The 25,000-nt window shown below is 37.9% G+C and overlaps 1 protein-coding gene across 1 annotated transcript in view; it reads right to left on the reverse strand.

The window, feature by feature from the left end:
* Positions 1-24,613, reverse strand: part of LOC133645868 (syntaxin-binding protein 5-like) — a 53,134-nt gene extending 28,521 nt beyond the window's left edge. The window contains exons 1-2 of the mRNA XM_062040787.1: positions 24,064-24,613; positions 9,126-9,223 (exon numbers count right to left, since the gene is read on the reverse strand). Of these exons, the coding sequence (XP_061896771.1) occupies positions 9,126-9,223; positions 24,064-24,195 (230 nt within the window). The 5' untranslated portion in view covers positions 24,196-24,613. The remainder of the gene's footprint in view (positions 1-9,125; positions 9,224-24,063) is intronic.
* Between the last annotated feature and the right edge of the window lie 387 nt (positions 24,614-25,000).

The following is a 25,000-nucleotide window of genomic DNA, read 5'->3' on the forward strand; positions in this document are numbered from 1 at the left end:
CAATTCAAACACCTGGGGCCGTACTTATCAAGCTTCTTAGAGTGCCATTTTACACTTAAGTCCTGAGAATTTGCGAAATTTAGTCCTACTCTCAAACTTAAGAATAAAAGCTTTTTATCAACGTTCTTAAAGGCCTACTGAAAGCCACTACTACCGACCACGCAGTCTGATAGTTTATATATCAATGATGAAATCTTAACATCATAACACATGCCAATACGGCCGGGTTAACTTATAAAGTGACATTTTAAATTTGCCGCTAAACTTCCGGTTCGAAACGCCTCTGCGGATGACGTATGCGCGTGACGTAGCCCGGGGAACACGGGTATGCCTTCCACATTGAAGCCAATACGAAAAAGCTCTGTTTTCATTTCATAATTCCACAGTATTCTGGACATCTGTGTTCGTGAATCTGTTGCAATCATGTTCATTGCATTATGGAGAAGGAAGCTGAGCAAGCAAAGAAGAAAGTTGTCGGTGCGAAATGGACATATTTTTCGAACGTAGTCAGCAACAACAGTACACAGCCGGCGCTTCTTTGTTTACATTCCCGAAAGATGCAGTCAAGATGGAAGAACTCGGATAACAGAGACTCTAACCAGGAGGACTTTTGACTTCGATACACAGACGCCTGTAGAGAACTGGGACAACACAGACTCTTACCAGGATTACTTTGATTTGGATGACAAAGACGCAGACGTGCTACTGTGAGTATGCAGCTTTGGCTTCTAAACATTTGATCGCTTGACCGTATGTGCGCAACTTTTTTTTGCGTATGTACGTAACTTTTTTAAAATATATAAGCTTTATGAACCTTGGGTTAGGTGAACGGTCTTTTGGGCTGAGTGATTGTGTGTGTTGATCAGGTGTTTGAATTGTATTGGCGTGTTCTATGGAGCTAGGAGCTAGCATAGGAGCTAGGAGCTAGCATAACAAACACGCAGGTGTTTTTATGCAGGATTAATTTGTGGCATATTAAATATAAGCCTGGTTGTGTTGTGGCTAATAGAGTAAATATATGTCTTGTGTTTATTTACTGTTGTAGTCATTCCCAGCTGAATACCAGGTACCGTGAGTATGCAGCCTTGGCTGCTAAACATTAGATAGCTTGACCGTACGTGCGCGTCACGTACGTAACTTTTTAAAAATATATAAGCTTTATGAACCTTGGGTTAGGTGAACGGTCTTTTGGGCTGAGTGATTGTGTGTGTTGTGCAGGTGTTTGAATTGTATTGGCGGCTTATATGGAGCTAGGAGCTAGTAGCTAGGAGCTAGCATAACAAACACTGAGGTGTTTTTATGCAGGATTAATTTGTGGCATATTAAATATAAGCCTGGTTGTGTTGTGGCTAATAGAGTATATATATGTCTTGTGTTTATTTACTGTTGTAGTCATTCCCAGCTGAATATCAGGTCACCCCCGGCTCTCACAGCATCTTCCCTATCTGAATAGCTTCCACTCCCCACTAGTCCTTTACTTGCACTTTCCTCATCCACAAATCTTTCATCCTCGCTCAAATTAATGGGGAAATTTTCGCTTTCTCGGTCCGAATCTCTCTCACTTCATGCGGCCATCACTGTAAACAATAGGGAACTTTGCGTATATGTTCAATTGACTACGTCACGCTACTTCCGGTAGGGGCAAGCCTTTTTTTTATCAGATACCAAAAGTTGCGATCTTTATCGTCGTTCTATACTAAATCCTTTCAGCAAAAATATGGCAATATCGCGAAATGATCAAGTATGACACATAGAATAGATCTGCTATCCCCGTTTAAATAAAAAAAATTCATTTCAGTAGGCCTTTAAGCTGTACATCAAGCAAGAATGGGAAATAATTCCACTTCAAAAATGTGTCTCCTCAGTTCCCAAACGTTTACTGAGTGTTGTTAAAAGGAAAGGCCATGTAACACACTGGTAAAAATGCCCCTGTGACAACTTTTTGGCAACGTGTTGCTGCCATTAAATTCTAAGTTCATGATTATTTGCAAAAAAAAAAGGAAGTTTCTCAGTGTGAACATGAAATATCTTGTCTTTGCAGTCTATTCAATTGAATATAAGTTGAAAAAGATTTGCAAATAATTGTATTCTGTTTTTATTCGCCATTTACACAACGTGCCAACTTCACTGCTTTTGGCTTTTGTACATTACAGGAGCATAAATGGATACTTCCACCAATAAGTGTCAAACTGAACAGCAAACTTTCCCCAAAGCACTTGAATGCCAGTAGGACGTTCCAAAAAAAGCTAAAAGACACTGCGGTCGATCTTTCAGCAATATTGGGAATTTTCAGCACGCGGTGAAGTATTGAACCAAAATGCTATACAGCCGACAGTAATATCGCCTTCTTATTATTCACAGATCCCATCGGAAAAAGCCTTTTGCTGTAGGACAAATCATTTTCAAATTGCTGTTGCGCTCCGCTCGGCGTGAAAGGTCAACATTGAAAAGGCGGCGTGCACCTTAGAGAGGGAGAGAGCGCTAACAGGCGGATTAAAACACTGTAGCAGAGACACGTCTTGTAAAAGCAGACATTTATTGCTTGTAGACACCTCATTGAGCTTATGTCTGCCGAGCTGCGGCAGCTTTTCCAAACTCGGGGGTAGGGGGGAGGGGGGGATCGATGCCGCCTGTCTGTTGATAAATGGACCAATTGCCTGAGCGACAGTAATCCCATCGGCCCCCACCTCGCACTTTAAGCCCGACTGAGGAACGCGAGCGAACCAGCGCTGTGCGGGAGTCGCCACGTAAACACAACAAGTCTCTTAATCAAGGCGTGCAGGGCAGGGACCTTCTTAGGGGGGACATCTACTGCACTTCACACCATTAGGGATGGAACCATATGAAAATGTCATATTACCGTTATTGTGAGCAAAAGTATCTCTATTATCGCTGTGCTCAAAAAATACTTCTACACATACTGAAATCTTTTTTTTTTTTTTTTTTTACTGAAATCTTTTAACAAAGTTGTAATTAAAAAAAAAAAAAAAATTAAATACAAACAATACACTTTTTTGGCAAAAAAAACCCCATGAAATATTGTTCTGTTTTTTTACTGGGTTTCTGCGGGATTGTGTGCAAATCTAATTTACTGTTTTTTAATGCAACTTAAAACAAATGAAATGTTCCACTGCAGATTAGCGATGTCCGATAATGGCTTTTTTGCTGATATTCCGATATTGTCCAACTCTTAATTACCGATTCCAATATCAACCGATACCGATGTATACAGTCGTGGAATTAATACATTATTATGCCTAATGTTTAGGGATGATACTCGAAACCGGTTTTCCCGGTTGTTTGATAAGAAAACAACCGAGTCCTCGGACTCGAATCCCTTTTTGAGAACCGGTACCCGTTATCGAGACCACTATAGTAAAGGAAAAGAGTTGATTCTTTATTCGAATCCCGTCCCGACCAGAAATGTTCCGTGGGACATCACAAGAAATGACGTCACGTAGCTCAGTCATTAGGCGCAGATAGCGAAAGCAGGAAAACAATGGGCGGGAAAAAGCACTCCAAGGTGTAATAAAGTTCAAAACAAAAGCTACAATCCATCGAATAACTTTACTGAGAGATTTTAGCAGGGTAAAACACATGACCAACACTTTTACGACCAACCGGAAACATAGCAACCAGGCTAGCAACGCACCTCCTTTACGGCAGCTGTCGCAACGTTCTTAAAACAACCGCAGCACATACATATATATACAACACATCTCCCTTTTTTAACTTTTGTTTTTCTTTCCTTGTAAACAAAACAAAATCACACTGTATATGTGTTGTCTGTCTAATTATAAATAATGCAGACGAGGCGTGTTGGCTGAGTTCTTGACGTTTACTTTCACAGCGTGGCAACATGCAACACTTTTCGGGGCTACCGCGCATGCTCGTAACTCCCGTTGCATGCTGGGTAGTGTAGTTGTTACATTCTCTAGGTCATAACATTTTGCCCCGTCAAGAAATAATGTATACTCAATAAAGTGTATTTCTTTTTTTAGCTTTAACTTTTCTTTTTTTAGCATTGTAACCACATTTGCAAACAACTTTTCTCTTCATAGAATTTTCTTTCAATAAAGAAATAAAGTGCAAAAATGTCAAAGCATCATAACAAACAGTTATGTTCCAATAGCAGCAGAAGTGCACTTTTTGGAGAGCTGTATTATTTTCAGTTTTGTGCCCAAGGGACTGATTTTATTTAACACTATATTATTATTTATACACCTATAGTGATCACAGAGACAGCTTGTTTCTGTGTTACTGTATATATTTGTTTCTCTGAAAAATCCCACTTAATATACTTTGGGTAACAACAGTCAATATTTATTTTTTTTATTTTATTTTTTTAGGTGGGTAACAGTCAATATTTATTTATTTATTAGATTTTATTTTTGTATTATATAATAAAAGTGAGCTTTTGTTAAACCAAATATTGTGTGTTTTTTTCCATATACAACAACCTATCTGTACTCGATAAGGAATCGGTTCGATAAGAGGATTCGATAATAGGCTCGAACTCGATAATTTCTTATCAAACATCATCCCTACTAATGTTGTTGTGATGCCCCGCTGGATGCATTAAACAATGTAACAAGGTTTTCCACAATAAATCAACTCAAGTTATGGAAAAAAATGCCAACATGACACTGCCATATTTATTATTGAAGTCACAAAGTGCTTTTTTTTTTTTTAACATGCCTCAAAACAGCAGCTTGGAATTTGGAACATGCTCTCCCTGAGAGAGCATGAGGAGGTTGAGGTGGGGGGTGGGGGTAGAGGGGGTATATTGTAGCGTCCCGGAAGAGTTAGTGCTGCAAGGGGTTCTGGGTATTTTTCCTGTTGTGTTTATGTTGTGTTACGGTGCGGATGTTCTCCCGAAATGTGTTTGTCATTCTTGTTTGGTATTATCGGACATCTCTACTGCAGATCATTACTGTACCTGTATATCAAGGGTCTACAATCTGTCCTGTGGGACGTACTAAGTTTTAAAAAAATACGTATATAAATACAAGCCTCAAATTTTTACTTTTTAAGGTCAAGGCAAGTGTTGCTTTTTAAAGGAGGGCTTATATTTTAGGGCACCAAGGCAAACATTATTTTCTTTTGAACTGTTTAGTTTATTCATTATTAATATAAACTTGTCAGCTTTCTGTCATTTCATGATGCCTTTATCTCTATTTTTACATTTTGATAGAAGGAGGAATTTTTTTTTTTTTTTGTACATTTTTATGTACATGTAGATGCTGCATTGGGACAGATCCATGAAGAGTTTGAGCAGAGATATGTCATATAGGAATTAACTATACACTACAAAACATTAACAAAATGATGTGTCACATGGATGCTATTTGCAGTAACAAATTTGTGACATAAAAAAAAATACAAGTAATGTAAAAAAAAAACCTTGTGTTTAATTTTTGATATCAAAATAAAACACGAAGCAGTTTGGCTAATGAAGATGAAGCCTAATAAACAAGCTTTGTTCTTCTGCTTAGTTCAGTACAACAGTTTGGCCAACAAAAATAAAGAGGAGTGACACCTCGAATACACAATCTTCACAGCCAGCGTTGACCACTCCTCTTGACAAAATTGGTGCAGTTCAGCTGCCTACATCACATGGACAAAGATAAGACCTTCCGGAGGAAAGTTCTGTGGTCAGATGAAACAAAAATGGAGCCGTTTGGCCACAATACCCAGCAATATGTTTGGAGGAGAAAAGGTGAGGCCTTTGAGCCCAGGAACACCAGGCCTACCGTCAAGCATGGTGGTGGTAGTATTATGCTCTGGGCCTGTTTTGCTGCCAATGGAACTGCTGCTTTACAGAGAGTAAATGGGACAATGAAAAAAGGAGGATTACCTCCAAATTCTTCAAGACAAGCTAAAATCATCAGCCCGGAGGTTGGGTCTTGGGCGCAGTTGGGTGTTCCAACAGGACAATGACCCCAATCTAGGGGTGTAACGGTACACAAAAATGTCGATTCGGTACGTACCTCGGTTTAGAGGTCACGGTTCGGCTCATTTTCGTTACAGTAAGAAAACAAAATATAAATTTGGGGGTTATTTATTTGCAGAATTTGCAAAATCTTCCAAAAATATTTTCTTAGTGTAATATTTGATGTGAAGTAATGGGAACCTTGAATAGGTCAATAATTCATAATAACATTGATTTTGATTCAATATTATGTTTTGAGCAATGACAGTTTGAAAGAAAAAAAACCCGCTTTACTTAATTAGTCAACATTGCAACTTTTTCTAAATTACATTTCACCTTTAAGCTTTTTTATTTCACTTTTGTTATGTTTTTGTTTATTTTAACAGTATTTTTAGAATGTGCCGTGGGCCTTTAACACATTAGCTGTGGGCCGCAAATGGCCTCCGGGGCACACTTTTGACACCCCTGCTATAGATAATAACAAATTAAATGTGATAAATCTATGGATAAAAAGCAGATGCACGTTTATCATAACTCTCTCTCTCTCTCTGTCTCTGCCCCTCCCTCACCAATGCTGCTGCACGCACAATTTGTTTTGTTTTTAACCCCTTCTTAACCCTGAACGTACATTGAAAATACACGCAACCCTAACTCAAAATGCCGGACATTTGAGGCATTTGAGGCTCCACAAAAGAGGACATGTCCGGTGAAAAGAGGACGTATGGTCAGTCTATCCTAGCCCGTTAGCGGCATGCTAGCAGCTAACGGCAGTGTGTTGAGCCTCGGTGTGCATTGTTTACACAACGTGCGTTACGCTACTTAATATGTCCGTGTGGAAACTCGTTTGGTACACCTCTGAACCGAACCGGAACCCCCGTACCGAAACAGTTCAAAACAAATACACGTACCGTTACACCCCTACCCCAAGCACACGTCAAAAGTGGTAAAGGAATGGCTAAATCAGGCTAGAATGAAGGTTTTACAATGGCCTTCCCAAAGTCCTGACTTAAAGGCCTACTGAAAGCCACTACTAGCGACCACGCAGTCTGATAGTTTATATATCAATGATGAAATCTTAACATTGCAACACATGCCAATACGGCCGGGTTAACTTATAAAGTGACATTTTAAAATTCCCGCCACATTTCCCGTTGAAAAACTCCTTTGGATATGATTTATGCGCGTGACGTCACAAAATCCACGGAAGTGGTTGGACCCCATCGGACCCGATACAAAAACGTCTTGTTTTCTTCGACAAAATTCCACAGTATTCTGGACATCTGTGTTGGTGAATCTTTTGCAATTTGTTTAATGAACAATGGAGGCTGCAAAGAAGAATGTTGTAGGTGGGATCGATCGGTGTATTAGCGGCTAAGTACAATACTTACAGCAACACAACAAGGACTACTTACTACGCCTAGTCGATGCTTGACCCGCCAAACCCACGGATGAAGTCCTTCGTCGCGCCGTCGATCGCTGGAACGCAGGTGAGCACGGGTGTTGATGGGCAGATGAGGGCTGGCTGGCGTAGGTGGAGCGCTAATGTTTTTATCATAGTTCTGTGAGGTCCGGTTGCTAAGTTGCTAAATTAGCCTTAGCGTCGTTAGCAACAGCATTGTTAAGCCTTACCAGGCTGAGAATTTTTAACCGTGTAGTTACATGTCCATGGTTTAATAGTATTGTTGATCTTCTGTCTATCCTTCCAGTCAGGGGTTTATTTCTTTTGTTTCTATCTTCATTTGAGAACGATGCTATCACGTTAGCTCAGTAGCTAAGTGTGTCACCGATGTATTGTCGTGGAGATAAAAGTCACTTTAAATGTCCATTTCGCGTGCTCGACTCTCATTTTCAAGAGGATATAGTATCCCAGGTGGTTTAAAATACAAATCCGTGATGCACAATAGAAAAAGGAGAGAGTGTGGAATCCAATGAGCCAGCTTGTACCTAAGTTACGGTCAGAGCGAAAAAAGATACGTCCATCGCTGCCTCTCAAGTCCTTCACTGTAACGTTCCTCATCTACGAATCTTTCATCCTCGCTCAAATTAATGGGGTAATCGTCGCTTTGTCGCTCCGAATCTCTCTCGCTCCATTGTAAACAACGGGGAATTGTGAGGAATACTAGCTCCTGTGACGTCACGCTACTTCCGCTACAGGCAAGGCTTTTTTTTTATCAGCGAGCAAAAGTTGCGAACTTTATCGTCGATTTTCTCTACTAAATCCTTTCAGCAAAAATATGGCAATATCGCGAAATGATCAAGTATGACACATAGAATGGATCTGCTATTCCCGTTTAAATAAAAAAAAATCATTTCAGTAGGCCTTTAAACGTGTGGACAATGCTGAAGAAACAAGTCCATGTCAGAAAAGCAACACATTTAGCCGAACTGCACCAATTTTGTCAAGAGGAGTGGTCAAAAATTCAAGCAGAAGCTTGTGGATGGCTACCAAAAGTGCCTTATTGCAGTGAAACTTGCCAAGGGACATGTAAGCAAATATTAACATTGCTGTATGTATACTTTTGATTGGTCACATTTTCAGTAGACCCATAATAAATTCATAAAACAAACAAACTTCCTGAATGTTTTTTCGTGACCAACAAGTATGTGCTCCAATCACTACATCACAACAAAATAAGAGTTGTAGAAATGATTGTAAAGTCAAGACAGCCATGACATGATGTTCTTTACAAGTGTATGTACACTTTTGATGTATATGCTGATACAGTTTTCAGCCCTATAAGTTAGGCAGCAGCGTGCCATAGCCTGGCCAGCGCACACTTGATGAGGGGTGGTGCTTCGGCATATGGCGTGGGTGGTGGGAATGGGGGGTGGGGGTGGGGGTGGGGGGGGGTGGGTCGTTCATGCAACTGCAGAGACGCTGCTAATGAGCCCGGGTGCTCCAAGAGCCTGCAGGCCTTACAGGAACCCTTCTAGGAAGGAGTCTAATGACGGCCATGCTCGCAATCATCCTCTTCTGTGTCAGCCAGATGACAACCACATCCAACATACCACATCTAGCCCGCGGGGTCGTGTGAGGGGAAGGCATCCCAAGTTAGAAACGGCAAGGAAAACAAAAACACCCTCAAAGCAAAACAAACACAAAAAAAAAACCTGCTGACTCATCCGAGCTTCTACTTTCCTCGTGCGTGTCCTGTCGTCCTCACGTGGGAAAGAAGAGGAAGAAAAAGGATACAGCCTCAACGCTCCGGTCAGGGTCCCCACGGCCAAGATTTTCTGCACTGGGTCAAAGGCCATGGCGGACGGCTGATGCGGGAAACCATGACGTACGGTCTGAGGAAAGAGAACACAATTCATTTTAGAGCAGCTGTCAAAACCTCCATTTAGGGATGGGCGATACTGCCTCAAATCTGTATCGCAATATACATGGCAGCCTAACCATATATATCACAATTAGGGCTGCAACTAACGATTCATTTGATAATAGATTAATCTGTCGATTATTACTTCGATTAATAATCGGATAAAAGAGACCAACTACATTTCTATCCTTTCCAGTATTTTATTGGAAAAAAACAGCATAATGGCACCATACTTATTTTGATTATTGTTTCTCAGCTGTTTGTACATGTTGCAGTTTATAAATAAAGGTTTATTCAAAAAAAATAAAAATTAAAAAGCCTCTGCGCATAGCATAGATCCAACGAATCGATGACTAAATTAATTGGCAACTATTTTTATAATCGATTTTAATCGATTTAATCGATTAGTTGTTGCAGCCCTAATCACAATATATTATTTGGAATATAAATGATAATAGATGTTATTTTATCAAAACCATTGTCAATTTACTGTTACTTTCTGTTGTGTCATGTTTCTATCTACACTTTTGTTCAAATATAATAGTCACTTACACCCCAAAAAGGGACAAGCGGTAGAAATGGATGGATGGATGGACTTCTGTTTGGATACTTGACATATGGATACCAACTCTCAAATCCCTTCACTGGCTTCCTGTTCCAGTCCGGATTGAATTCAAAGTCTCCCTACTAACCCACCAGTGCCTCCATGGAAATGCCCCCCCTCTACCTCAAAGAACTGCTCACCCCCAAATCCTCCACACGACACCTCCGCTCAGGACAGGCTTAACCTCCCTCCGACCTCCGAGGACAAAGCTACGAACAATGGGAGACCGGGCTTTCTGCTCCGCCGCTCCCAGTCTGAGGAACGCTCTCCCTGACCACCTGAGGGCACCACAGACTGTGGATGCTTTTAAAAAAGGCTTAAAAACCTTTCTTTTAAAAAAAAAAAAAAAAGAAGCTTTTTCTTAGATATAAGCATACTAGTTTTAGCTATTTGGCTGTTCTAGTTTTTTTTTTAATTATTATCTTTTTATTTGTATTTATTTTTTTTATATACACTGTAGCACTTTGACGTTGTTTACTCAATGTAAAGTGCTTTTTACAAATAAAATCTATTATTATTATGTTTTAAATAGGGATGTCCGATAATGGCTTTTTGCCGATATCCGATATTCCGATATTGTCCAACTCTTTAATTACCGATACCGATATCAACCGATATATGCAGTCGTGGAATTAACACATTATTATGCCTAATTTGGACAACCATGTATGGTGAAGATAAGGTACTTTTTAAAAAAAATAATAAAATAAGATAACTAAATTAAAAACATTTTCTTGAATAAAAAAGAAAGTAAAACAATATAAAAACAGTTACATAGAAACTAGTAATTAATGAAAATGAGTAAAATGAAGTGTTAAAGGTTAGTACTATTAGTGGACCAGCAGCACGCACAATCATGTGTGCTTACGGACTGTATCCCTTGCAGACTGTATTGATATATATTGATATATAATGTAGGAACCAGAATATTGATAACAGAAAGAAATGGGGGGAGGGAGGTTTATTGGGTTGGTGCACTAATTGTAAGTGTATCTTGTGTTTTTTATGTTGTTTTAATAAAAAATAAAAAAATTAATTTAAAAAAAACCGATACAGATAATTAAAAAAAACGATACCGATAATTTCCGATATTACATTTTAACGCATTTATCGGCCGATAATATCGGCAGGCCGATATTATCGGACATCCCTAGTTTTAAAGTTAAAGTGCCAATGATTGTCACACACACACACTAGGTGCGGTGAAATTATCCTCCGCATTTGACCCATCCCCCACAGGGGAGCAGTGAGCAGCAGCGGTGGTCGCGCCTGGGAATCATTGGGTGATTTAACCCCCAATTCCAACCCCTTGATGCTGAGCGATACTTTGGGCGATACTACAAATTTAATATTAGTAATCTTAATTGCAGGGGGCAGTCTTAGTGACACCAATGCTGATACCGGTATGGCTCGGCTGGTAGAGCGGCCGTGCCGGCAACTTGAGGGTTGCAGGTTCGATCCCCGCTTCCGCCATCCTAGTCACTGCCGTTGTGTCCTTGGGCAAGACACTTTACCCACCTGCTCCCAGTGCCACCCACACTGCTTTAAATGCAACTTAGATATTGGCTTTCACTATGTAAAGCGCTTTGAGTCACTAGAGAAAAGCGCTACATAAATACAATTCACTTGGTATTCTCTCCATGAGCTTCAAGCACACCCGTGAAGTGAAAACCATTGGAGGTGACTACCTCTTGAAGCTCATGGAGAGAATGCCGAGAGTGTGCAGAATGAACATGTTTATATATATATGGTGGCTATTTTGAAGAAACTAGAATATAAAACATGTTTTCAGTTATTTCACCTTTTTTTTTGTGAAGTACATAACTCCACATGTGTTCATTCATAGTTTTGATGTGACAATCTACAATGTAAATAGTCATGGAAATAAAGAACACGCATTGAATGAGAAGGTGTGTCCAAACTTTTGGCCTGTACTGTATGTAATGTAGTAACATTCATTACAACTAGAGGTGTAACAATTGATCCATAGATCGATTGATAGTCCTAAGTATGTCGATCTGTGCTCGGCAAGTTTGCCTTCCAAGAGACACTGTAGGTATCGATCCAAAATCATTATAAAAGGGAGTCGATCGATTTTATCGATACGAGAAAAAGGAAAACATTGGATTTAAGAATGGTAGACTTTATATGGAGTTTAGTCACACCAAAGACTACAAAAAATGTGCCTCCCTGTTTGGCACTCAGAATCAAGGTTTGGAATTGGGGGTTAAATCACCAAATGATTCCCGAGCGCGGCCCCCGCTGCTGCTCACTGCTCCCCTCACCTCCCAGGGGGGTGAACATGGGGATGGGTCAAATGCAGAGGATCATTTCACCACACTTAGCGTGTGTGTGTGACAATCATTGGTACTTTAACTTTAATAAAAATGTTAAACATTACCTCTATTTTACCCTTTTTTTAACAAGCATGAAGGCGCGTCGTGACATTGCTGGTTTTACGAGCAGAGGAGCATGTTGGGCAGCGCACACACACAGAGTACTTACAAGCAGACACAGTGTGTAGACAGAAAAGGGAGAATGGACGCATTTTGGCGTAAAAAGTAAAGATAAAGGTGAAGTTATAACACTGAAACGCCCTCAGGAAGAGGTGCGGTGTTTTAGCTACTTCTAAATCACTAATCCTTGTCTCCATGGTGACAAATAAAGTATGTTTCTTACAAGTTACCTTATCACTGGAGGACGAGGAATAGCTAAACATGCTTCACTACACACCGTAGGAGGATACAATAGCTCACCGGCGTCACAATGTAAACAAATGCCATGGGTGGATCTACACCTGACAGCCACTGTAATGATACCAAGTACAAGAGTGTATCTCGTTGATACTACTTTGATTACATCGATATTTTTTTTAGCATCACAAAATATTTTTTCCTTTTTTTAACATGTATATTATGTTTACAAAGTCAGTAAATACGTACCTGGACACATGCGGACTTTGAATATGACCAATGTATGATCCTGTAACTACTTGGTATCGGATCGATACCCAAATTTCTGGGATCATTCAAAACTAATGTAAAGTATTAAACAACAGAAGAATAACTGATTATTACATTTTAACAGAAGTGTAGATGGAACATGTTCAAACAGGGGTCACCAACCTTTTTGAAAGCAAGAGCTACTTCTTGGGTAGTGATTAATGCGAAGGGCTACCAGTTTGATACACACTTAAATAAATGGCCAGAAATAGCCAATTTGCTCAATTTACCTTTAACTCTATGTTATTATTAATAATTAATGATATTTACACTTAATTGAACGGTTTAAAAGAGGAGAAAACACGAAAAAAATGACAATTACATTTTGAAACATAGTTTATCTTCAATTTCGACTCTTTAAAATTCAAAATTCAACCGAAAAAAAGAAGAGGAAAAACTAGCTAATTCGAATCTTTTGGAAAAAATTTAAAAAATAATTTATGGAATATCATTAGTAATTTTTCCTGATTAAGATTAATTTCAGAATTTTGATAACATGTTTTAAATAGGTTAAAATCCAATCTGCACTTTGTTAGAATATATAACAAATTGGACCAAGCTATATTTCTAACAAAGACAAATCATTATTTCTCCTAGATTTTCCAGAACAAAAATTTTAAAAGAAATTCAAAAGACTTTGAAATAAGATTTAAATTTGATTCCACAGATTTTCTAGCTTTGCCAGAATATTTTTATTTTATTTTAATGATAAGTTTGAAGAAATATTTCACAAATATTCTATGTCAAAAAAACAGAAGCTAAAATTAAAAATTAAATTAAAATGTATTTATTATTCTTTACAATAAAAAAGATAAATTTACTTGAACATCGATTTAAATTGTCAGGAAAGAAGAGGAAGGAATTTAAAAGGTAAAAAGGTATATGTGTTTAAAAATCCTAAAATCATTTTTGAGGTTGTATTTTTTCTCTAAAATTGTCTTTCTGAAAGTTATAAAAAGCAAAGTAAAAAAATAAATGAATTTATTTAAACAAGTGAAGACCAAGTCTTTCAAATATTTTCTTGGATTTTCAAATTCTATTTGAGTTTTCTCTCTTAGAATTAAAAATGTCGGGCAAAGTGAGACCAGCTTGGTAGTAAATAAATACAATTTAAAAAATAGAGGCAGCTCACTGGTAAGTGCTGCTATTTGAGCTATTTTTAGAACAGGCCAGCGGGCTACTCATCTGGTCCTTACGGGCTACCTGGTGCCCGCGGGCACCGCGTTGGTGACCCCTGTGTTAAAACATAAAATAAGCAGATTAACAGTAAATGAACAAGTAGATTCATAATTTATTTTCTACCGCTTGTCCCTCATAATGTGTACAAAACAATAGGTGTATAAATGACACAATATGTTACTGCAGACTAATTAGGAGTCTTTGTTTGTTTACTTACTACTAAAAGACAAGTTGTCTAGTATGTTCACTATTTTATTTAAGGACTAAATTGCAATAATAAACATATGTTTCATGTACCCTAAGATTTTTTGTTCAAATAAAGCCAATTATGACATTTTTTGTGGTACCCTTTATTTAGAAACGTATTGAAATACATTTTGGTACCGGTACTAAAATATTGGTATCGAGACAACCCTAGTACGGACTTTATGATAATTATTTTATAAACTACATGGTGTGTGTTAGTTTGAAGCTTTTCAGCAGTCATTGAGGAAGTAGAATGTTGAATAGCTTGCAGGGCGCCTGAGGAGGGGAAAAGAGAAGTCCACGATTGTGCAAGCGAGGAAACAAGAGCATGTTTTGTTCCCACACATAAGAACATAGTGAAGTCACCCACCTTGTCCAAATCTCCCCAGACTTGTCCCAATCTATTATGTCACAAAAATGCTCATTTGTGCCTGGTACGGTTTTAAAGTTATTAACGTGTTATGGTTTTTATGGTAGCAACGTGTTATCATTCATAAGCCAGCCCCCATGTCAAAATTGTTTGTACTGCAAACATATTTGGTCTGACTATTACAGTTTTTGTTATAAACATTACAATATTCCTAACCAGTTCCATAAAAGGTTAATAACCTACAAACTATTATAGCTATTAGACCAAAAATGTTTTCAGCACAAACAATTGGGACTGGTTTGGGGAGGTTTTGACAAGGTGGTGTCGCGGAGAGCTGGTTATGGATATTGAAACGTTAACTAAATGAGGCAATTTCTGAAGGAATTGCGTGTGAATGCTCCAATGCTGAAGTTGAAGTGAAATGCTGACAGAATGTGGTATGAATGGAAGAATAGTTTGAATGTTGAAGAGTTGGAATTTCCAGGAAAATCTTGAATTAGGTTTGGAACTTGGGGAAGTGTTAGTTTGAATGTCCAGGATGAGTGGAATATTTTGATGTTGGAATGGTTTGAATAGGTGGAAAAATGTGGGAATTGTGCAACTTGGAAAAATGTATGGGAAATATATTGTATGGTAACTTCCTGGAAATTTGGGAATTTCGGGGAAAGTGTGATTTTTTTGAAAATGATTAGGAGCATGAATGTCCTGAATGAGCTGAATTGTTTGGTGTTACATTTTTTCTAATCGGTCGAGAAATGTTGAAGTAGTAACAATTTAATGGAGAAATGGTATTACGGAATTCCTGGAATTTTGGGAAAACCGGGAATTTTTCTAGTTCTGATTAAGAGGAATGATTTGCCGGTGGAACGGTTGAAGTGGGTTGAAACATTTGGAAGGAGTAGTTGACAGAAAAAAAGGGTGAAAAATGCGTTTGAAAAAAAAAGAGGAATTCTGGAAATTCCTGGAATTTTTTTTTTAACTTGGAAAAATGATAGTTTGAATGTGCAGGATGAGTGGAATATGTTGAAGGTGAAATGCTTTGAGTCAGTTGAAAATAGTGGAACTAGTGCAAGTTTGAAAAATGGCCAATTCATTTTGAATGGGAAAAATGTCCCGTTCATGTCAATGGGAACTTCCTGGAAATTTGGGAATTTCGGGGAAAGTGGGATTTTTTTGGAAAATGATTAGGTGCATGAATGTCCTGAATGAGCTGAATTGTTTAGTGTTAAAACATTTCTAAACGGTCGAGAAATGTTGAAGTAGCAACAATTTAATGGAGAAATGGTATCACGGAATTCCTGGAATTTGGGGAAAACCGGGAATTTTTCTAGTTCTGATTTAGAGGAATGGTTTGACGGTGGAACGGTTGAAGTGGGTTGAATAAATTTGGAAAGAGTAGTCGACGGAAAAATGGGTGAAAAAAACAGGAATTCTGGAAATTCCTGGAATTTTTTTTAACTTGGAAAAATGATAGTTTGAATGTGCAGGATGAGTGGAATATGTTGAAGGTGAAATGCTTTGAGTCAGTTGAAAACAGTGGAAATAATGCAAGTTTGAAAAATGGCCAATTCATTTTGAATGGGAAAAATGTCCCGTTCATGTCAATGGGAACTTCCTGGAAATTTGGGAATTTCGGGGGAAGTGGGATTTTTTTGGAAAATGATTAGGAGCATGAATGTCCTGAATGAGCTGAATTGTTTAGTGTTAAAAAATTTCAAAACGGTCGAGAAATGTTGAAGTAGTAACAATTTAATGGAGAAATGGTATCACGGAATTCCTGGAATTTTGGGAAAACCGGGAATTTTTCTAGTTCTGATTTAGAGGAATGATTTGACGGTGGAACGGTTGAAGTGGGTTGAAAAATTTGGAAGGAGTAGTCGACACATAAAAGGGTGAAAAATGTGTTTGAAAAAAACAGGAATTCTGGAAATTCCTGGAATTTTTTTTTTCTTGGAAAAATTATAGTTTGAATGTGCAGGATGAGTGGAATATGTTGAAGGTGAAATGCTTTGAGTCAGTTGAAAACAGTGGAAATAATGCAAGTTTGAAAAATGACCAATTCATTTTGAATGGGAAAAATGTCCCGTTCATGTCAATGGGAACTTCCTGGAAATTTGGGAATTTCGGGGAACATGGGATTTTTTGGGAAAATTATTAGGCGCATGAATGTCCTGAATGAGTTGAATTGTTTAGTGTTAAATTTCTAAACGGTCGAGAAATGTTGAAGTAGCAACAATTTAATGGAGAAATGGTATCACGGAATTCCTGGAATTTTGGGAAAACCGGGAATTTTTCTAGTTCTGATTTAGAGGAATGATTTGACGGTGGAACGGTTGAAGTGGGTTGAATAAATTTGGAAAGAGTAGTCGACGGAAAAATGGGTGAAAAAAACAGGAATTCTGGAAATTCCTGGAATTTTTTTTAACTTGGAAAAATGATGGTTTGAATGTGCAGGATGAGTGGAATATGTTGAATGTGAAATGGTTTGAGTCAGTTGAAAACAGTGGAAATAATGCGAGTTTGAAAAATGGCCAATTCATTTTGAATGGGAAAAATGTCCCGTTCATGCCAATGAGAACTTCCTGGAAATTTCGGGGAAAGTGGGATTTTTTTGGAAAATGATTAGGAGCATGAATGTCCTGAATGAGCTGAATTGTTTAGTGTTAAAATGTTTCAAAACGGTCGAGAAATGTTGAAGTAGTAACAATTTAATAGAGAAATGGAATCACGGAATTCCTGGAATTTTGGGAAAACCGGGAATTTTTCTAGTTCTGATTAAGAGGAATGATTTGCCGGTGGAACGGTTGAAGTGGGTTGAAACATTTGGAAGGAGTAGTTGACAGAAAAAAAGGGTGAAAAATGCGTTTGAAAAAAAAAGAGGAATTCTGGAAATTCCTGGAATTTTTTTTTTAACTTGGAAAAATGATAGTTTGAATGTGCAGGATGAGTGGAATATGTTGAAGGTGAAATGCTTTGAGTCAGTTGAAAATAGTGGAACTAGTGCAAGTTTGAAAAATGGCCAATTCATTTTGAATGGGAAAAATGTCCCGTTCATGTCAATGGGAACTTCCTGGAAATTTGGGAATTTCGGGGGAAGTGGAATTTTTTTGGAAAATGATTAGGAGCATGAATGTCCTGAATGAGCTGAATTGTTTAGTGTTAAAACATTTCTAAACGGTCGAGAAATGTTGAAGTAGCAACAATTTAATGGAGAAATGGTATCACGGAATTCCTGGAATTTGGGGAAAACCGGGAATTTTTCTAGTTCTGATTTAGAGGAATGGTTTGACGGTGGAACGGTTGAAGTGGGTTGAATAAATTTGGAAAGAGTAGTCGACGGAAAAATGGGTGAAAAAAACAGGAATTCTGGAAATTCCTGGAATTTTTTTTAACTTGGAAAAATGATAGTTTGAATGTGCAGGATGAGTGGAATATGTTGAAGGTGAAATGCTTTGAGTCAGTTGAAAACAGTGGAAATAATGCAAGTTTGAAAAATGGCCAATTCATTTTGAATGGGAAAAATGTCCCGTTCATGTCAATGGGAACTTCCTGGAAATTTGGGAATTTCGGGGAAAGTGGGATTTTTTGGGAAAATTATTAGGCGCATGAATGTCCTTAATGAGCTGAATTGTTTAGTGTTAAAAAAATTCTAAACGGTCGAGAAATGTTGAAGTAGCAACAATTTAATGGAGAAATGGTATCACGGAATTCCTGGAATTGTGGGAAAACCGGGAATTTTTCTAGTTCTGATTTAGAGGAATGATTTGACGGTGGAACGGTTGAAATAGGTTGAATAAATTTGGAAAGAGTAGTCGACGGAAAAATGGGTGAAAAAAACAGGAATTCTGGAAATTCCTGGAATTTTTTTTAACTTGGAAAAATGATAGTTTGAATGTGCAGGATGAGTGGAATATGTTGAAGGTGAAATGCTTTGAGTCAGTTGAAAACGGTGGAAATAATGCAAGTTTGAAAAATGGCCAATTCATTTTGAATGGGAAAAATGTCCCGTTCATGTCAATGGGAACTTCCTGGAAATTTGGGAATTTCGGGGGAAGTGGGATTTTTTTGGAAAATGATTAGGAGCATGAATGTCCTGAATGAGCTGAATTGTTTAGTGTTAAAAAATTTCAAAACGGTCGAGAAATGTTGAAGTAGTAACAATTTAATGGAGAAATGGTATCACGGAATTCCTGGAATTTTGGGAAAACCGGGAATTTTTCTAGTTCTGATTTAGAGGAATGATTTGACGGTGGAACGGTTGAAAAATTTGGAAGGAGTAGTCGACACATAAAAGGGTGAAAAATGTGTTTGAAAAAAACAGGAATTCTGGAAATTCCTGGAATTTTTTTTTTCTTGGAAAAATTATAGTTTGAATGTGCAGGATGAGTGGAATATGTTGAAGGTGAAATGCTTTGAGTCAGTTGAAAACAGTGGAAATAATGCAAGTTTGAAAAATGACCAATTCATTTTGAATGGGAAAAATGTCCCGTTCATGTCAATGGGAACTTCCTGGAAATTTGGGAATTTCGGGGAACATGGGATTTTTTGGGAAAATTATTAGGCGCATGAATGTCCTGAATGAGTTGAATTGTTTAGTGTTAAAAAATTTCTAAACGGTCGAGAAATGTTGAAGTAGCAACAATTTAATGGAGAAATGGTATCACGGAATTCCTGGAATTTTGGGAAAACCGGGAATTTTTCTAGTTCTGATTTAGAGGAATGATTTGACGGTGGAACGGTTGAAGTGGGTTGAATAAATTTGGAAAGAGTAGTCGACGGAAAAATGGGTGAAAAAAACAGGAATTCTGGAAATTCCTGGAATTTTTTTTAACTTGGAAAAATGATAGTTTGAATGTGCAGGATGAGTGGAATATGTTGAATGTGAAATGGTTTGAGTCAGTTGAAAACAGTGGAAATAATGCAAGTTTGAAAAATGGCCAATTCATTTTGAATGGGAAAAATGTCCCGTTCATGCCAATGGGAACTTCCTGGAAATTTCGGGGAAAGTGGGATTTTTTTGGAAAATGATTAGGAGCATGAATGTCCTGAATGAGCTGAATTGTTTAGTGTTAAAATGTTTCAAAACGGTCGAGAAATGTTGAAGTAGTAACAATTTAATAGAGAAATGGAATCACGGAATTCCTGGAATTTTGGGAAAACCGGGAATTTTTCTAGTTCTGATTTAGAGGAATGATTTGACGGTGGAACGGTTGAAGTGGGTTGTATAAATTTGGAAAGAGTAGTCGACGGAAAAATGGGTGAAAAAAACAGGAATTCTGGAAATTCCTGGAAAAAAATTTTAACTTGGAAAAATGATAGTTTGAATGTGCAGGATGAGTTGAATTTGTTGAAGGTAGAATGGTGTGAGTCAGTTGAAAATAGTGGAAATACTGCAAGTTTAAAAAATGGCCAATTAATTTTGAATGGGAAAAATGTCCCGTTCATGTCAATGGGAACTTCCTGGAAATTTGGGAATTTCGGGGGAAGTGGGATTTTTTTGGGAAAATTATTAGGCGCATGAATGTCCTGAATGAGCTGAATTGTTTAGTGTTAAAACATTTCTAAACGGTCGAGAAATGTTGAAGTAGTAACAATTTAATGGAGAAATGGTATCACGGAATTCCTGGAATTTTGGGAAAACCGGGAATTTTTCTAGTTCTGATTTAGAGGAATGATTTGACGGTGGAACGGTTGAAGTGGGTTGAATAAATTTGGAAAGAGTAGTCGACGGAAAAATGGGTGAAAAAAACAGGAATTCTGGAAATTCCTGGAATTTTTTTTAACTTGGAAAAATGATAGTTTGAATGTGCAGGATGAGTTGAATATGTTGAAGGTGGAATGGTTTGAGTCAGTTGAAAACAGTGGAAATAATGCAAGTTTGAAAAATGGCCAATTCATTTTGAATGGGAAAAATGTCCCGTTCATGCCAATGGGAACTTCCTGGAAATTTGGGAATTTCGGGGAAAGTGGGATTTTTTTGGAAAATGATTAGGAGCATGAATGTCCTGAATGAGCTGAATTGTTTAGTGTTAAAACATTTCAAAACGGTCGAGAAATGTTGAAGTAGTAACAATTTAATGGAGAAATGGTATCACGGAATTCCTGGAATTTTGGGAAAACCGGGAATTTTTCTAGTTCTGATTTAGAGGAATGATTTGACGGTGGAACGGTTGAAGTGGGTTGAATAAATTTGGAAAGAGTAGTCGACGGAAAAATGGGTGAAAAAAACAGGAATTCTGGAAATTCCTGGAAAAAAATTTTAACTTGGAAAAATGATAGTTTGAATGTGCAGGATGAGTTGAATATGTTGAAGGTAGAATGGTGTGAGTCAGTTGAAAATAGTGGAAATACTGCAAGTTTAAAAAATGGCCAATTAATTTTGAATGGGAAAAATGTCCCGTTCATGTCAATGGGAACTTCCTGGAAATTTGGGAATTTCGGGGAAAGTGGGATTTTTTTGGGAAAATTATTAGGCGCATGAATGTCCTGAATGAGCTGAATTGTTTAGTGTTAAAACATTTCTAAACGGTCGAGAAATGTTGAAGTAGTAACAATTTAATGGACAAATGGTATCACGGAATTCCTGGAATTTTGGGAAAACCGGGAATTTTTCTAGTTCTGATTTAGAGGAATGATTTGACGGTGGAACGGTTGAAGTGGGTTGAAAAAATTTGGAAAGAGTAGTCGACGGAAAAATGGGTGAAAAAAACAGGAATTGTGGAAATTCCTGGAATTTTTTTTAACTTGGAAAAATGATAGTTTGAATGTGCAGGATGAGTTGAATATGTTGAAGGTGGAATGGTTTGAGTCAGTTGAAAACAGTGGAAATAATGCAAGTTTGAAAAATGCCCAATTCATTTTGAATGGGAAAAATGTCCCGTTCATGTCAATGGGAACTTCCTGGAAATTTTGGGGAAAGTGGGATTTTTTTGGAAAATGATTAGGAGCATGAATGTCCTGAATGAGCTGAATTGTTTAGTGTTAAAATGTTTCAAAACGGTCGAGAAATGTTGAAGTAGTAACAATTTAATAGAGAAATGGAATCACGGAATTCCTGGAATTTTGGGAAAACCGGGAATTTTTCTAGTTCTGATTTAGAGGAATGATTTGAAGGTGGAACGGTTGAAGGGTGAACGGTAAAATATCCAATAATATTATTGATGTCATTCACGTAAGAGACTAGACGTATAAGATTTCATGGGATTTAGCGACTAGGAGTGACAGTAAACGTATAGCATGTTCTATATGTTATAGTTATTTGAACGACTCTTACCATAATATGTTACGTTAACATAGCAGTTGGTTATTTATGCCTCATATAACGTACACTTATTCAGCCTGTTGTTCACTATTCTTTAGACATTTTCAATTGCCTTTCAAATGTCTATTCTTGCTGTTGGCTTTTATCAAATACATTTCCCCCAAAAATGCGACTTATACTCCAGTGCGACTTATATATGTTTTTTTTCCTTCTTTATTATGCATTTTCGGCCGGTGCGACTTATACTCCGGAGCGACTTATACTCCGAAAAATACGGTATGTTAACTTATCCTATTTTAGCACGCTAACATTAGTGTTTTATGTAGAGATGTCCGATATTATCGGCCGATAAATGCTTTAACATGTAATATCGGAAATTATCGTTTTTTTTTTTATCGGTATCGTTTTTGTTTGTTTGTTTTTTTTAATTAAATCAACATAAAAAACACAAGATACACTTAAAATTAGTGCACCAACCCAAAAAACCTCCCTCCCCCATTTACACTCATTCACACAAAAGGGTTGTTTCTTTCTGTTATTAATATTCTGCTTCCTACATTATATATCAATATATATCAATACAGTCTGCAAGGGATACAGTCCGTAAGCACACATGATTGTGCGTGCTGCTGCTCCACTAATAGTACTAACCTTTAACAGTTCATTTTACTCATTTTCATTAATTACTAGTTTCTATGTAACTGTTTTTATATTGTTTTACTTTCTTTTTTTATTCAAGAAAATGTTTTTAATTTATTTATCTTATTTTATTTGATTAATTTTTTAAAAAAGGACCTTATCTTCACCATACCCGGTTGTCCAAATTAGGCATAATAATGTGTTAATTCCACGACTGTATATATAGCGGTATCGGTTGTTATCGGTATCGGTAATTAAGAATTGGACAATATCGGATATCGGCAAAAAGCCATTATTGGACATCCCTAGTTTTATGTAAACATTTTAGCTAACTTTGCATGTTTAACTTGAAAAATCATGGATTATTACTAGAGATGTCCGATAATATCGGCAGGCCGATATTATCGGACGATATATGCGTTAAAATGTAATATAGGAAATTATCGGTATCGGGTTTTTTATTATCGGTATCGTTTTTTGGGGGGTTTTTTTTAATCTTTTTTATTTATTTTTTTTATTAAATCAACATAACAAAACACAAGATACACTTACAATTAGTACACCAACCCAAAAAACCTCCCTACCCCATTTACACTCATTCACACAAAAGGGTTGTTTCTTTCTGTTATTAATATTCTGCTTCCTACATTATATATCAATATATATCAATACAGTCTGCAAGGGATACAGTCCGTAAGCACACATGATTGTGCGTGCTGCTGCTCCACTAATAGTAATAACCTTTAACAGTTAATTTTACTCATTTTCATTCATTACTAGTTTCTATGTAACTGTTTTTATATTGTTTTACTTTCTTTTTTATTCAAGAAATTTTTATTTATTTATTTATCTTATTTTATTTTATTATTTAAAAATAAATAAATACCTGGTTGTCCAAATTAGGCATAATAATGTGTTAATTCCACGACTGTATATGTAGCGGTATCGGTTGATATCGGTATCGGTGATTAAGAATTGGACAATATCGGAATATCGACAAAAAGCCATTATCGGACATCCCTAGTTTTATGTAAACATTTTAGCTGACTTTGTATGTTTGACTTGAAAAATCATGGATTATTACACTTGGCGCCTTCTAACAAGTATGCTAAGTTCTTCTACATCAGCACGCTAATGTTTTTGCAAATTGTATCCGTATGAACATAAAAATGAAGGATTTTCCATATTTGGCATCATCTTAGAAGCATGCCAACTTTTCCTGTTATCATGCTAACATTAGCATGAGATCGTCCTCCTCGCCTTACTGTCGGTCGTTTTTTCTTTAAAAAAAAAATGATCTGGTCATCTCACAAGACCCCCGGGTGCCGTGAATGTCAATCAAGTGACGCCTCGGTGAAGATGGACGATCGCCCCTTAAAGCCTCCTGATTGCCTCCTTAGCGGGCTGGAGAAGTGACTGGAGGCGAGGAGTCAGTGCAGCGCAAACAAGCCTCGGCAGTCCGCCACTAGCGGGAAGGCAAACATGGATGTTGAAGAGGAAATGAGCGCACCTTGCAAAGCTGGAAATGCTCCGACTGCAGACTCTCCAGCACGGCGTCGCTCTCCTTGCAGGCCCCCGTCTGGGCGGCCGTCGACGACGACGTCAGTCCGTCCAGCACCTTGCGGATGTTGAACTTCTTCATTTTGGGGGGGAGCTCCGGCAGTGCGGAGAGGAGACGCACCGAGAGAGCGGGCTGCCGTTAACTGTCTGGCCGAGGGAGGGGAGGGGGAGTGAGGGGAGGGGAGGAGGGCTTAGCCGCTGCTAGCAGGTTAGCTTCCAATAAACGCACACTTTTTTCTTTTTTTTCAACTCCCGTCCGTCTCCATTTCGACACGCACTCCGACCTCGTCGACTCAGGCTCTGCTTCCGCGTCGTCGCCGCCGGAGTCAAGGCAGCATTTACGCGGCGTTCTTCGACCTCCGACACCTTCCGCGTCCCCGGGAGGAAGCAGCTGTCACGGCCACTGACGAAGCAGCCACTGACGGACTGACGGCACAACACAGGCAGGCTAGCTGGCTTAGCTACCAGCGGGCTACGGAAACGCAGCCAGGACCCGGATGTGGAATACCCGGATGTACAGGACCCGTCATTATGCTTTTATGGTTGAAGTTTATTTCGAGCGTGCAAAAAAAACAATAAATAAATAAATACATATTTCGAGAGTACTTTTAAAGATGTGCTATTTAGATTTACACTGTATGAAAAAAACATCTTTTGAAAAGGAATTTTACCCTTGCAACCTCATTATACTATTGGCCAAGTTTGATATTCATAAATGTAAGTTCCTCAATACACGACCTGTTTTTTTGTGCCTTTAAAAACTATTAGAACACTCTCTACTTCTAACAACCAAAAAGATGTGAAAACTATGATGCGGTGTTCCAAATGTAAATTATTTACTGAACTTGTGTGAGCCTATGGCTTTGCACTTTGTTATATTATATTTA

This window comes from Entelurus aequoreus, linkage group LG03, assembly GCF_033978785.1.
Source record: "Entelurus aequoreus isolate RoL-2023_Sb linkage group LG03, RoL_Eaeq_v1.1, whole genome shotgun sequence".
In the NCBI taxonomy this organism is placed as follows: domain Eukaryota; kingdom Metazoa; phylum Chordata; class Actinopteri; order Syngnathiformes; family Syngnathidae; genus Entelurus; species Entelurus aequoreus.